The sequence below is a fragment of the Tauraco erythrolophus genome, chromosome 5 (genome assembly GCF_009769465.1).
Source record: "Tauraco erythrolophus isolate bTauEry1 chromosome 5, bTauEry1.pri, whole genome shotgun sequence".
Lineage (NCBI taxonomy): Eukaryota > Metazoa > Chordata > Aves > Musophagiformes > Musophagidae > Tauraco > Tauraco erythrolophus.
The window spans coordinates 79,219,656-79,233,440 of NC_141469.1; the positions used below are offsets into that span (position 1 = coordinate 79,219,656).

General features: G+C 48.3%; 1 protein-coding gene across 4 annotated transcripts in view; it reads left to right on the forward strand.

Moving 5' to 3' along the window:
- Positions 1 to 545: 545 nt before the first annotated feature.
- LEF1 (lymphoid enhancer binding factor 1) overlaps positions 546 to 13,785 on the forward strand; it is a 70,095-nt gene continuing 56,855 nt past the window's right edge. For all 4 annotated transcript variants that reach the window (XM_086612595.1, XM_086612597.1, XM_086612596.1 and 1 more), the window contains exons 1-3: positions 546 to 755; positions 1,636 to 1,699; positions 3,208 to 3,341. In XM_086612595.1, the coding sequence (XP_086468721.1) occupies positions 546 to 755; positions 1,636 to 1,699; positions 3,208 to 3,341 (408 nt within the window). The remainder of the gene's footprint in view (positions 756 to 1,635; positions 1,700 to 3,207; positions 3,342 to 13,785) is intronic.

Genomic DNA, 13,785 nt, shown 5'->3' on the forward strand with positions numbered 1-13,785 from the left:
CAGCGCCGTCCCCTTCCCCCGGGGTGCCCCCTCCCCCTTCACCCCCCGCCCCCAACCATCTTAACTCGGGCCCGCCCGGGTGGCGGCAACTTCACTCGGGGACGAAACTCGGGCGTGCTCGGCTTCCCCCCGCGTCCCCTCACCCCCCGCAAGGGTGAGCCCGGGCCTCGGGGGGGTGGGTGGAGGGGGACGGGGCTTCTGAGGGGCGGGCCCCGGCGCGGTCCCTGGGGGCGGGCGGCACACAAGCGGGTGTATTTCGTCTTATTCCGGCCGTGCGGGGCGGCGGGACGAGGCTCCCCGCGGGGCCGGTGCCGTGCAGGAGCGGGGGTACCTCGGCCCCGAGGGGGCGGGCGGGTGCGCGGGGTCTCCAGCTGCCGAGAGCAACCCCGAGGACTTCACGGGATTTTTCCTTCTCTCCTCCTTCTCCTCTCTCCTCCTCCTCCTCCCTCCTCCTCCTTCTCCTCCTCCCCCCGCTGCTCCTCCCGCTCCCGCTCCCCTTCCCGCGGCGGGCCGGCGGCCGCAGCAGACGCCGCGCTGCCGTGAGGATGCCGCAGCTGCCGGGGGCCGGGGGCGGTGGGGGGGACCCGGAGCTCTGCGCCACCGACGAGATGATCCCCTTCAAGGACGAGGGCGACCCGCAGAAGGAGAAGATCTTCGCCGAGATCAGCCACCCCGAGGAGGAGGGCGACCTGGCCGACATCAAGTCCTCCCTCGTCAACGAGTCCGAGATCGCCCCCGGCGCCAACGGGCACGAGGTGCGCGGCCGCGGGGGCTCCGCTGGGCAGCGCGGAGCGGAGCGGGATGCTTGCGGGCTCCGGCCGCCGCCGCCGGGAGGAAGGGAGGGAAGGAGCGAGCTTCGGCGGGGCACCGGGGAAACCCCTATTCTCTGAATACCCCGCTCCAAAAAAAATCATCCCACTCCAACTTCCGTTGCCAGAGGGGCAGCGGGCAAAGCCGGGCGGGCTCCGCGCCCCTCCGCGCCCGGGGATGGGCTGAAGGGGGGTGGGGGCGGCCCGCTCCGTGCTCTGGCCCGGGACGAGAAAGTTCCCGCGAGTCCCCCGACGGTGCGGTGGTATTAGACCTCCAGCAGCCATGAAATTTCTTCGGTAAAATCAGCGGGGTCGAAGCATTAGTCATAAACTCTTTAAAGGATTTGCATAAAACTGTTTGGGAAGAAATTCCCGACGCTAAAATAACTTCGGGGCGAGCGGGGAACCTGCGCTTTTTTGTTTTTTTTTTTTTTTTTTTCCTTCCTAAAGATCTGGTAATGAAGGCAACCTGATTTTCATTATTATTTTTGATATCCCTTTACTGAGAGTCTTCTGACCGGCGAAGCTCCAAATATTTTCCATAAATAAGCCCCTTTCGTTAAATGAAGGGCGTTTCTGCTAGAAACGCTTTGCAAAGCCCCGTAGTTATTGATGTTGTCAGAAACCGATCGTTTTACATACACAAACGTTTCTGCCACAGTTGCCTTCCGAGCGACTTAAGACGGAAAAGAAAGATGCTTATCTCTTGCCCTAACTTTTTTTCTTTCTACTAGAAGCTGTAGGGCCGTGATCGATAAATGAGCATCCATACAATGACTTTTCTTCTTTTCTGCTTCTTTTCTGATGGTGGGTTCCCTGCGGTCAGGTTTCCAGGCAGGCTCAAGCACAGGATTCCTACCATGATAAAGGCAGAGAGCACCCCGAGGAAGGTGAGAAGCGCACTGTCCTGTCTTGGCAATATTGTTCCTCTTAGTCCCCTTTTGACCCTCTGTACGGTCCTCGAACTGGAGCTCGGTTTCTTTTGGGAAACATAAATTTAGTACCTTTTGGGGAAGGGGGATGCCAGGGAGCTTTCAAAGCACATTTAAAGAGGAGATGAATGTGCAGCGCGTTTATCTTGAGTGACCAAATGGTATCTCAGTTGTTTAGGAACTGATAAGTAGGCCAAATGGATCTTCACTGAAGAAATAACTATTTTTAGGATATCAGCTTAAACACATCTGTCTCTTCACTTGTACAGTGCAGCTGAGTTGTGTATGTTCAGAAACTCTGTGCTTTTTTCCCCATAGCCAAAGTCTGTCGCTTAAATCTCCTCTTCCAAATCGAAGCATGAACAGACCTCTTGCTTTTTTTTAAGGTACCAGCTGGTTAATTTTGATTGAGGAGGACAGAGAAAATAACAGAGTTCATTGAATATCACCTCGGAAGCTGGACACGTGTACAAAGAATGTGTGCTCTGAAGGATGGGAGGCTATGTTTAAAATGAAATGCTTATCATCACAAACTAAACCAGATCAGAAATTCCAAATAAAGACAGTCACAGTTCGGTCCTGGTGCTTTCCGGGACTCTGTGGCAATCTCTCTCCAAATTGGTCGTTAAACAGCCTAAAAGGAATAATGTCCATGCTCCTGGCGTTTTGGCACTGAGAGGGAGGAGATCAGCTCTGTATAGTTTTCTTTTCAGCCTTGCATCGTCTTAAAACCTCACTGTCAAGTAGTATCATTGTCAACGGTCGTATAAGTGGGAGACCTGTCCCCCTTTGCAGGACCTGGACCCAAATTCTTTATTTTCCTACAAAGAAGCCTCCCTCACTTGGCATCTCTCTTGACCGTAGTGCCATGTGTGTTCAACAACCGCCTCCCCTTACCCCAAAATTGTTAGTGTCTCCTTCCAAGCCAGCCCCTGCCCTCCAATTGTTCCCGGTGAGCATGGGCAGAAAGAATTGTTTGCTGCACACAGTGGCTCAGGGCTCAGCGAGAGAAGGGAGTAATTGTATCTAGTTATCACTGCCCTGTTCCTCCCTTTCCTAACAATGATGTTGGAAACCCATGCTGGCAATACTTCTGAATCCACAAATCCTAGAGGGATGTATAAAATGGGGGAAAACTGCTACTTGAGAACTGTGATGTCATTGCTGATGTTTCTGCCTTGATTTGAACAGAGGCTAGCAAAAGAAACTGGTTACTCTGAGGCTGTTCTGTATTTTGAGCATAAACTCCTCACTGAGAGTACTTGCTCCTTTAAGAATTAGCTCTTCTTAAAAAAAACGTTGTTACAAATTTGTGCGGACCACTTTCTGTCAGAGGTGATTTCCACGAGTAAGGAAACATTTGCATGCAGAACATTTTTGTGAATGCACAGTACCTGTTTAAGTGCTCTAACTTACAAGAAATGCGTGTGTGGCGAATAATGTAATCATTGTTTCCTCTTCCATAGGAAAGCATCCAGACAGTGGCTTATACAGCAAGGGACCATCATACTCTGGTTATTCTGGGTATATCATGATGCCAAATATGAATAACGACCCGTACATGCCTAATGGATCTCTGTCGCCACCCATCCCCAGAACAGTGAGTTATCTCTTCCGAAGACCGGTTTTGGCGAGCTGGGTTTCCTCCTGGTTGGTCTGCGGCGCGTGTTCACGCCGGGGTTTTTTGGGTCGCTTCGGTTACGGTGAAGGTTGCGCTTCTGCTGTTCAGAGCCTCTGTCCGGCGGAGTTTCAGAGCTCGTAGAGGTGTTGGTCGCGATTGCGGTGGAAAAGCTGAGGTTAACGTCTGGGGTGTCTGACGGCCTCTGAACAGGGCTGGGGGCTTTGGGAGGGGGGGGAGCCCTGGGTTGTGACTCTAGGGTAATGTATGGTGGAATGATGTAAATGCAGTCTTTGTAGTGACTGGGACAGATGTGAATTTTCTGGCTTTAACTCTTCGTTTGTTGAGGAAAATCGAGGGCTGGAGGCAGAGCTGCTGAAGTTGCTTGTCAGTAAGATGAAAAGATTTGATTCTCTTTTTTTTTTTTTTGCCTTCAGATACGGCATTGCTCTTTGCTGATTGATATTTATTTCTGCTGTCAGTTGCTCTGTGTGAAGGCTTCATGTATCTGGCAGAACTGCTTTGAAACATACTCTGTATCTTCAGCCACAAATTGTGAAATGGTTGTTCAGGAATTAATATCAACCGTGACGCAATAGTTACAGCTTTCCGTTACGTTTTGGTGGGCACTGATTGTCCCAGGTTTGTCCCTCTGGTTTCCATTGATGCATGTTTGATGGATTTTAATGTGCTTCTAATTTTGGATAGTCAATTCCCATTTATTTTTGTAAACCTCTTGGTATATGCATAGAGCGATGGGGAGGCAATGTTAAAATGAGCTGTGGAAATTATATTAGTAGAACCAGAGTGGAGCAGGAAACAAATTTGCTTGTAGGCATCCTGCTGGAAAAAATGCCAGTGCAGTTGTGTGTGCTGTGATATGAGAAGTTGGATGCTGTTATTTCCCTGTGATAAAGCAGTTTTCCGTCTTACTGGTTCTTAGATTTTTACTTGGTGGTCTCCGTCAAACAACTGGCGTTATTTTGCTCTCCGATGTTCTTGATTTTTCTTCAGGGCTGTGGCTTTTGACTTCAAAAACAAAAAAGAGGGGGCCTAATCTGTGTTGGTAACTTGACAGTAGCAAAGCGTGCTAAATTAGTGGATGTTCGGATTCGGAATGACAGGGCGGTTTGGCACTGGGAAACACATGGATCTGCCCTTTATATATGTCACCGTTTGTGTTTGAAAGATGTAAAAAACAGTGCAATATATTGTTTTCTACAGCTCTGTTTTTAAAAAGGGCCTTTTTTGTGTATAAATTACAGTTCAGAAGCCTACAGCCATTTAGGGTGAAGCATGATGCCCATGGTCTGTTGATATTTGTTGTCGTAAACGCTGCTTTCCAGAAAACTTCAGTTTGGATGTATCATGGGGAAAAGGATGCAGCTTCTCGAGAGGGCACTGAGACTCAAAACTGCCCCTTTGAGGACCGGGAAACTTCAGACCTTTTACCCCCTCTTTCCCACGTTACCTTCCTAAGAAATCCCCTAGCGCTGGTGCAAGCCTCTGAACAACAAAATCCAGTTTAATTATTCACTGAGGATTTTCTCTGTGTATGTGTGCCGTGGGGCTGCCGCTCGCTCTCTATGGATCCAGCATCGATGCCCCTGGAATATCGGCTCCTTGCAGAGGCTGTCTGCTCAGGAACTGGAGCAACTGTCCTATGTGGGTACATTGGAGGGGAGAAGCAGGGGAAACGCATCCGCTTTCGAATTGTAAAGCTGCGTGCCGAACATCCGAGGGGCTCGCTTAGTTCAGCGTTGCTCTTGCATGTTAGAGCAGCACCACAATTTCGGTAAAATAGTGCTGTTGCGAGGCTGCAATGTTGACATAAGCCTGGACTTCTTTCAGTTTAACCACAAGGCTACACGCTTGAGTTATTAAATAATTTTTTTTGTTTAATTGAACTATAATCTTTGTTAGTCTCCTGGCTGACAGCTGGGTTTTAACGCGCGCGAGATCAGAACGCCGCATCCAGGAGACGACACGCTGGCTGGCTTCATGGCTAACCACAGCCCCGGCGCCGCGCTGCTCTGCCTCGTCACCTTTGCGGGGTCCCAACCGCCGCCTCGCAGGTCTGTTCTTGCTCCCCGTTTTGGGGGGGACGTGCCTGGGCTGGGGGACAAGGAGCAGCCGAGATGAGCAAGAGATGCGGAGGTGGAGGTCTCCCCTGGGGTGTTATTCCCGGGCCATTTGTGCGTGGAGCAGCCCTGTGGTGTGTACCTGCGCCCTGCCATTTGCATGACAAAGCCTCTTCTTGTTGGTGCATCTGTTGCCCAGAGGTGTTAGGCAGGATTAAAAAGCCGCCCTGGGGCGTTGGATCATTTTTTTTTTCTGCCCCCAGCGCAAACCCGGCTGCCTGCAAACCGCCCGGGGGATGCACCCCCGGAGAAAAGCGGGAGGACCCAGGACGGGGACCGTCTCTGATGGAGGTGGCTTTGGCTCACTACGCTGGCACAGAGAGAGCAAAGCTTTCTTGAAATGGGAAAAAAGTTACTTTCACCAACACACGTCAGGAAAAAAAAAAAGCCTTTTTTTAAAAAAAAGGCAAACACTTTACATTCTTGCTCTGTAAAATTAAAAATACAGATCTGTAGTCAGACAGGTGCCTAATAAGCCTCACAAGAAGAAAACTGTAGTGCAGCTTTTGGAGGGGAGAGGATGTATGAGGAGGATTTCAAATTTTCCTAAATCTGCTGTTGTTAGAGTGGTCTCATCTTCTCCTCCTCTTTTTATTTTTTTTTTTCAAATTTTTTTTTTTTCTTTTTATTTTACTAACATCTGATTTGCCTTTTACAAGTTGGATTTGTAGGAGCAGGAGAGTGTTAATTACAAGTTCAGGTACAACCCTCGCTCCACAGTGCATGTTGTTATCAGATAGCTGGATGAGTGAAAAAGCAAAGCAGTTGGTTTGGGTGGCTGCAGGAGACGTGGCACGTGATGGTGCTAAAACCGCTGTAACACCTGGTGAATGTGCATCCTGTGTGCTCAAGATATCTTTTGGTGGTTTCTCGGCGTCGTGGGGGTACTGAAGATGGGAGATGGAGACAGCTGTTTGTCTTCTAACGTGTGGGTTTTTTCTTACTTTTTCGTTAGCAAGGCTAGTTTTGGGGTAGCAAACCTTTCTCATCTGTGTGATGGGAACGCAGGGACAAAGGAGGTGACTGAAGAAGAATAATTTCTTTGTGTCTTAAATTCATCCAGAAAATAATTTTGGCTTTGTTCCTCCCTCTTTCCCAAAGAATTAAACTTTCTGTGGGAAGATAGGATTTCTGCAACTTCTCTTTTGTCTGTTCTTATCTGTTCTTGAGGTCTGGGTTTATTTCTTTGTGGCTAAACTGTCTCTCTTTGTAGCAGCTGGAGGTGTTAAATACATTGGAGGATACAATCTATAAACACCTTACAGCCACTTGGAAAACACAGCACATACTTTTGAAAACTATGAGAAATTCTGTTAAGAGAGTTTGAACACAAGGAACAGTGTTTGTATGCAGGACCCTCCTATCCTGCCGAAGTTTTGGATATTCCTTGTGTGCTTCTGCATGGCAAGGGGTATGGAGAGAGCTCCTGTCTTGTAGAGCTAACATCTCAGGAAAAATTGTGCAGATAAAGTGGACAGAAGGAATAATGAAGAGGAGCTTATTTCCCTAGCTGCGTCTTGCTGTCCTTGTGAAAGCAGGCTCGCTCACTTGCTCGTGGGGGATTTTTGGGACCCCAAGGGGAATGTGAAAGAGAGTTAGAGCTAGCGTATCCAGCTGCAGAAGGACACAAACCTGAGTTTTCATAATACTCTTTTCCTGTGAGTCAGCTTCTGCTGAACTTGCAGTTGTAGGCACTTGCTGGGAGCCATGGTCAGCTGAAAGCTCCCTAGCCCAATATCAAATGGACTTTATAGCACAGATGTTGGGGCTCAGCTCCTGCTCCTCCATCACTCGTCAGAAAGCTTTGCACTAATTCTTGATTTGATGTCGGTGCAGGATGCTCCGATGGCCGTAGGTAGCTGTGGTCCTGTCACACGTCTCTTTCTTCCCCTGCAATCCCAGACCCATCCTCGAGGAAACGCATTGCATGGGCAGCCGAGGAGCTCGACAAGCCGGAGCTGCTCACCCAGCACTGAGGCTCTGCCACTTCACCCAGTGTGGCTCACCTCTTCTCAGGGAAGTCAGATGGTGCCGATTTGCTCCTTAAATAACTTCGAAATCAGGTGTGGAGGAACACAAACTTTCCCGACTCTACAGAAGCAGAACTTGCCGGGGTTTATTCAGGTTTGCACTGGGAGGAATTTTGGCACTATTCGCTGTGGGGCTCAGTGAGTTGCGCCAAACGCCGGCACCAGAGAAGAGGAATCTTCTCAGCGCTAATAGAGGGACCTCACTGCTGCAAACCCTCTGTCAGCTGCTCTGACTCAAGTGTCGCAGCTGATCAGCCTAAGATACAAGCCAGGTCTCTTTGAAACACAAATCCAAGCCGTGAATAGTCGTGGGCTGAGTTTGGGTGGTGCTTGCTTTCTTTCTTCCCCTTAGTGAAATTAATTCTCTGTTTGGAAAAGGCATCAGAAGAAGTTACTGCGGTGCCTCTAGGTTGGCTTTTGTCTGAAGCTTGGTCTGGTTGTTCGTGGTAAGATGGCACAATCCAGGCTGAGTCTTGTGTATGTATGCCCGTCATGAGCGTGGTGAAGCCATGATGTGCCCATCATGATTTGGGCACAAGCTGGTGAGGAAAACAGCCTTTGTACTTTTGCTGCCTTCTCCTTGTCAGGGGAGCAAATCTGATTGTGAATGGGCAAGGGGGAAAGGATATGTTCTCCTGACAACTCAGTCCAGAGGCAGCAATCACGTGCATGTGTCTTCAATGGAGGTGTAATCAAAAACCCCACCCATTACAAATCATCAAAGTTGGAGCTTTTGTATATCAAGATGTCTGTATGCTTACGTCCTAAATCTCCTTTCTCCTATATATCTAGGAGCTAATTCAACATAAACTGTAAGAAGTGGAGCTGCTGCTTTTGTTTTAAGGTGGCTTAAAAGCAAAATGTTTTCCTTGTGTTTCAATGCTGTGCCACCTCTTTTCCAGCTTAATCTCAGTCCAGAAGAAATGTTAATAAGAATAGCTTGTTACCAGCTGCGAGTGCCAGGGAGGATATGGCTCAAGAAGAAAGCCTGAAGCTCCACAGGTTCAGGCATCAAAAGAGGAAAAGACTTTTTCCAGATACTTGTGGTGCTGCATGGCTGCAGGCATCGAAAAGCCTGGGTACCGCAGGCCTGGCTCCTCCCGAGTACTTAACTGCTGTTTATAGTTAGGGAAAACTCCTCCTGATACAGGAAGGAAATAACCCACACGAAAGCATTTTACTGCTGCTGTATTATTTCTGAAGTCTCATTAGAGGTATGTGCTTTTTTTTTTTTTGCCAGTAGTAAAAAACTATCCGTGTCTCTCAGAAGAAGACACGCATGCAGGAGTCTGCTTTAATATGGGCAGCCCGAGGTCTGTGTGTCCCACTGTTGATCTCCTGTGTTGCTCTGGCATGGACGGACACCGATCCAGCATGTGGCCGGTCCGAGGGAAAGGCTGCCGCGAGCGGGGCGGTCTGTGGGTCCTCAACCTGGTGGAGGCAGGTTGACCTCGGCGTTGTGTCCTCCCCGCTGCTGCGAGGGAGTCACGTGCCATGGTGCCCTATTTGTGTGTAAATGACTCCCGTTTGCCCCAAACTGCCTGTGTCTTGGCTAGTGGGCTATTATTGCTGGGCTGCTTTTGGCCGTAAGGCACGTTTGGCGTGAAGACCATCCTCATCTGGCCATTGGCTTCGGTTGGGGAAGGAGACACAGCTGCTTGGTGTGCTACTCCTGCTTGGGCAGTTGGGGATTAGCATCTCTGTCACTCCGGCCCTTCATAAACATTAGATTCACTTAAGAAAATTGCGTTCAGAATAACTTAATCTAGCAACCCAATGGCTTCTATTTTGAGACTTGGATCTTGTGGATATGTTTATTTAGTTTGGGTTTCCCACTTCAAAGGAATCTGTCCTCTCAGCAAGAAAGTGATTGAGCACTTAAATAAAAATGTATTCATTGAATCTTTGGGATTGAGCTAAAAGTGCGGTAGGGAGTTAACGTGTGCGCCAACTGTGCTAATCGGCCAGGGATTGTCTGTTCTCCGAAAGGGGAAGAAAAGTGATCTGAACTGCCTGAGGAGAAGTGGCGTGCCTTCCCCGGGCTTCTGGTGGTGGTGTTGCTCACCCATGTTTCAGGTTGATATGAAGAACCTAGAATATCTTCGCCTGTGATCTTCAAAGATACCAAATCCCTCGTGTAGAAGAGCGTTTTCATGGAGCTGAAAGGTCGACTTGGACGTTTGTTTATTTTCTTTAAGTGACTGTGGGTATAGGTAAGGTTGGGGCATAAAATCAATAGGATGAGCTTAGTCGGCAAAAATTACAAGTGTAAAGTTACGAGGCTTTGATTGAACGTTTACAAAATGGGCAGTTTAACTTAAAAAGTAAGCATGCTGTTGTCACCAGCTGTAACACATAAACCAGAAAATCGCTTTGGTTAGGATTTATTAGGCAAGCCAGAGAGCAGTTAATTCCCAAAGGTGTCTGTCTGTCCAGGCATTTTTAGTTCTCTAGGCCTGTACTTCAAATGGTGCCGCACGAGTCAGCGGGTGGATCTGCTTCACCCAGGCCAGCGCACGGGGGAGAAGTCCCTTGGGAGCCTGTAATTTCATGCACACGTTTGCCACGAGGTACTTTCTGAAAATGCTGGTGCTTCGAATGAAGCCGATAGCAGCTCAGCTTCCCCCTTGGCTGACTTGAACAGAGCTCTGGACAGGGATGCAGGGGTTATCCAAAGAAAAACAGTCTGGAAATGGTCTGATTCATCATGTACATCCAGAAAAATGGGGAAGGGGAACATGGGGCTTTTGTTGGGCAGTTTTGTTGGCTCAGAGGTAGAGGGTGGTGAGCTCTAAAACGCTATCTCTGTTTGCCCTGTGTTTCTTGATTGAGGTCTTGGTGACACTGGCTGCTCAGAGCCAATGCTCTGTCTCAGTAACTGGTCATTTATCTATGCTACAAGACTCTATTTCTTCGATTTTCTGCTTCTTTCTATATTTCAGAACTGCCTCAGAGATTTATCTTCTTGAACGTCTGTTGTCTTTCCACACTTTTGGCATATCTTCTTGCCTTGATCTTTCTTCATCCCCCCCAAATCTTGCACTGGCAAGGTTTGGATAGCATAGAAAAAGTACAATATGGAGGTGATGATTAAAGGTGTCGACGCTTGTCAAATGCAAACCGCGCTTGGGGAGAAGGCCTTTTCCCTGGCGATGTGCTAAAATAAAGATAAACCGTGTCCAGCGGTGCAAATGTGTTTACTTTGTTAAAACGCTACAATCCAGCCATTTGTTTAGGGTCTCTGGTTTCTGAAGTTCGACCGGGCTGTATGAGGTTTAGGAAGCTGCAGTTACAAGTGGTAATTGTGTTTTTGGTTGCGCTCTATCCCCCCACTCCCAGTCCTGTACTGCCTTAATTGCAGTTTCGTATAATTCCTGTGTACTCTGATGGTCAGCAAGGTTCCCGCCACCGACCCGCGTTACATCCCACGCAGCCGCCAAACGGCGTCTTCCCGCCGCGCAGCTTTCCGGATTCATTTTTACGGAGAGGCTTTCTCCTCACATCCATGACCCCTCCTCAATTTAGAGTTTGTGGCGGCTCGTTCCCTCACGTGGCCCTCCTCGTGGCCTCGGCTTCGTCGTTTCTGTTTCTTAAACCAAAGAAACACTCGTTACAGAGAATTGGGGTGATGGAGGAGAATGGCCGGGCTTGACACCGTGCGGGGACCCCTCCGAATTGAGGGAGTCTCTGATTTCTCCCCTCAACGTCTACACGTGAATTAGCCCCCGCAAAGAGTGAAGATGGTTCACGTGCAGGTCCTCCTCTCTCAAATAGAAACACAGGTGCAGGTTCCACCTCTTGAGGAGTTTTTGGGAGCGAGGCGGGTGCAAGCAGGTGGGCGACGGTCAGGTGTAGGAGCTGGGGGCGTGGGACAGGCTGCAGCCTGCCTGGGTCCCCTCCAGGCTGCTGGGGATGAACACAGAAAGGAGCAGTGAGCTCACCCAGCTGGCACTGGGAGAGCTTTTGAGGATATCGAGGAAGTGAGCCATATATCAAACATACTAAAATTCATTTTGAAAAACATAAGTGATTAGAATAATTTACCCTGAAGAACGCCCCTAAAGCTTTTCGTTTCGCTGCCCTCTGACACCAGCGTGCTGGGTTGTATTTGTCTGTTCTTTACTGCCCCGTCTCCTCCTGCACGCTACCAAAACTCAGCTTAAAGAATAAATTGGAACTGAGCATGTGGGGTTTGAAAAATTTGTTACTCAAAAAACATCTCTCTCACACCTTATTTCATGTCTTTAATAGCCCTGGCACAGGGAGAAAGGGAGTCTGTGCTGGATTTAAAGGAAGAAAATAAATAATTTTTTAAAAGCTTAGCTCTCAAGCATGTGAATTTTTAAGGTTTTGTTGTGACTTTTTTTCCCTCTTTTGGTTATTTTGAGGATATTTCAAAGGTAATAGTGCAGAGATTCTGTTTTAAATGTAAATCTTCAGAAGGAAAGGTCGGAACACGAGAACTGCAAAAAAATGCTAATTTATTAGGCAACTCCTCAGACAGTTTGACAACACAATTGCGAACACGTTTCTTTTTTAAACTGGCAGCTACTAAGCTTCTTATCAGAATGACCTGTAAAAGATTACTTCATAGTTTGTAACCAGGAAATATTAAGAGACCCTAGGAGAGATGGTCAAAATGCTATTTTACTCAAAACTTTTTCTAATTCAAGGGCTCTCCCAAAACTACTTGTGTAGAAAGCTTTCCCTCTTTCATTGAAACTTCAAATTCTTACTTTTTTTTTCAGAGATGTGTGTGTGAATGAGAATATTACAGACTAATGGGGTAGAACAGCAAATATTCAGTCGGCAAACGTGATTTAATCAAAGCAATTTCAGAAACCCCTCTGTTTGGGACATAGGCAGACTTTTTAGGAGAAGAAGATTTCAGGGGGGGTTTTGCAAGCTTGTGTTCCAGCTCTGGCTCCAGGACTGCAAGTAAATATGTTCAGTTAGTTAAACAGTTGAGCTCACTGCACAAAAAAAATGCCCTCCTCCATCAAATGAGTCCTTCTGGCCAACATCTACTGGACAAGGCGTTTTTGCAGGTTCCATCAGCAGGAGAGTCTGTGGTTGGATCTTGCCTTTCTCTTCTGGAGGTGGCATTTCACAGCCCAGGAGCCCGTGGCTCGCAAGTCAGCCGTGGGCTGATGTTGGCCTTTTGTGTGTTACCTGTATGTCCTCTCCTGTGCTGCACTTGGTGGCTTCTCCCAGGAGGGGTGGCTGGTTAAGATGGTGCCTGAGATTTGAGCCCAGGGGGTTAAGCCAGGACTGGGAGAGCTACCTGTAGTAATGCAAGCACCACTGGTAGGTTATAGCTGTTTCGGGAGCAGAGTGATAGTTTGTGCCTGTGCAATTAAGCATGAAATAGGTAAATTCTGTGTACAGTTGCCCAACGTAGAGTCTAGCATGAGGAAGTGACCTGTGGAAATCGCAGCACATCAGTGGCTGCCAGCGGATTCCTGGGAGGTATCTCTGGCACCCACACCAGCATGGGAGGGGTCACGTCCCCTTTCTCCAGTCATCCTGCTCCCAAAAGCAGAGGCACAGTCTGAGAGGATGCTTCTGCAAACGGGGACATGAAAAAGCAACATTTGTTCAGAGACTTAGAGGAAGGCGATGGCAGAGGCAGGAACAAAATCCATGTTTCCTGAGTTTTGCTTCAGGAACTCACCTGAAAGGCAGCTTGCTTTTAAAGATACGCTTCTTTGGTCGTTTTGGCTTTTTTTCATGAAAACAAACCAGAAGTCTGAGAAAGTGAAAACTGGGATGTGTGTGGAGCAGGCAATAAGAGGATTACAAGCAGTGCAGATTTGAAGAAAGTTGGTGGCAGCACTGGCTGTGACTGTATTTCATACCCAGCCTTTCAATTAAAGGTCAAAAACTCCTGCTAAAGTTTGTAAGTAAAAGCAAGGAGGCGTTTAAAAAAAAACAGCTTAAAACCTTTTTGTCCAAAACCAGACTTTGTTATTTCCCATTTTCCCTCCTTGCCATTGCAGCAGTGCCCGTATCTTCCCACTCTTTTTCCTGTTTGCTGTCCCTCCACTGGCTGCTTGCCCTCAGCATCATTGTTTGCACCCCCCACTTTGGTCTCTGTCCCCCTCTTAGAAAATCAGCCCAGACGGGGTTAGATAACCAGCACGGTGTGCTCCCTCTCCTAGGAAGCCGCCATTGATTCGTGCCTCCTGCACGTGATGGGCTGCGGACAGCCGACCAGGGTTTCTCAGCCGTCTCCTGTGGGCATTGGCGTGGTGG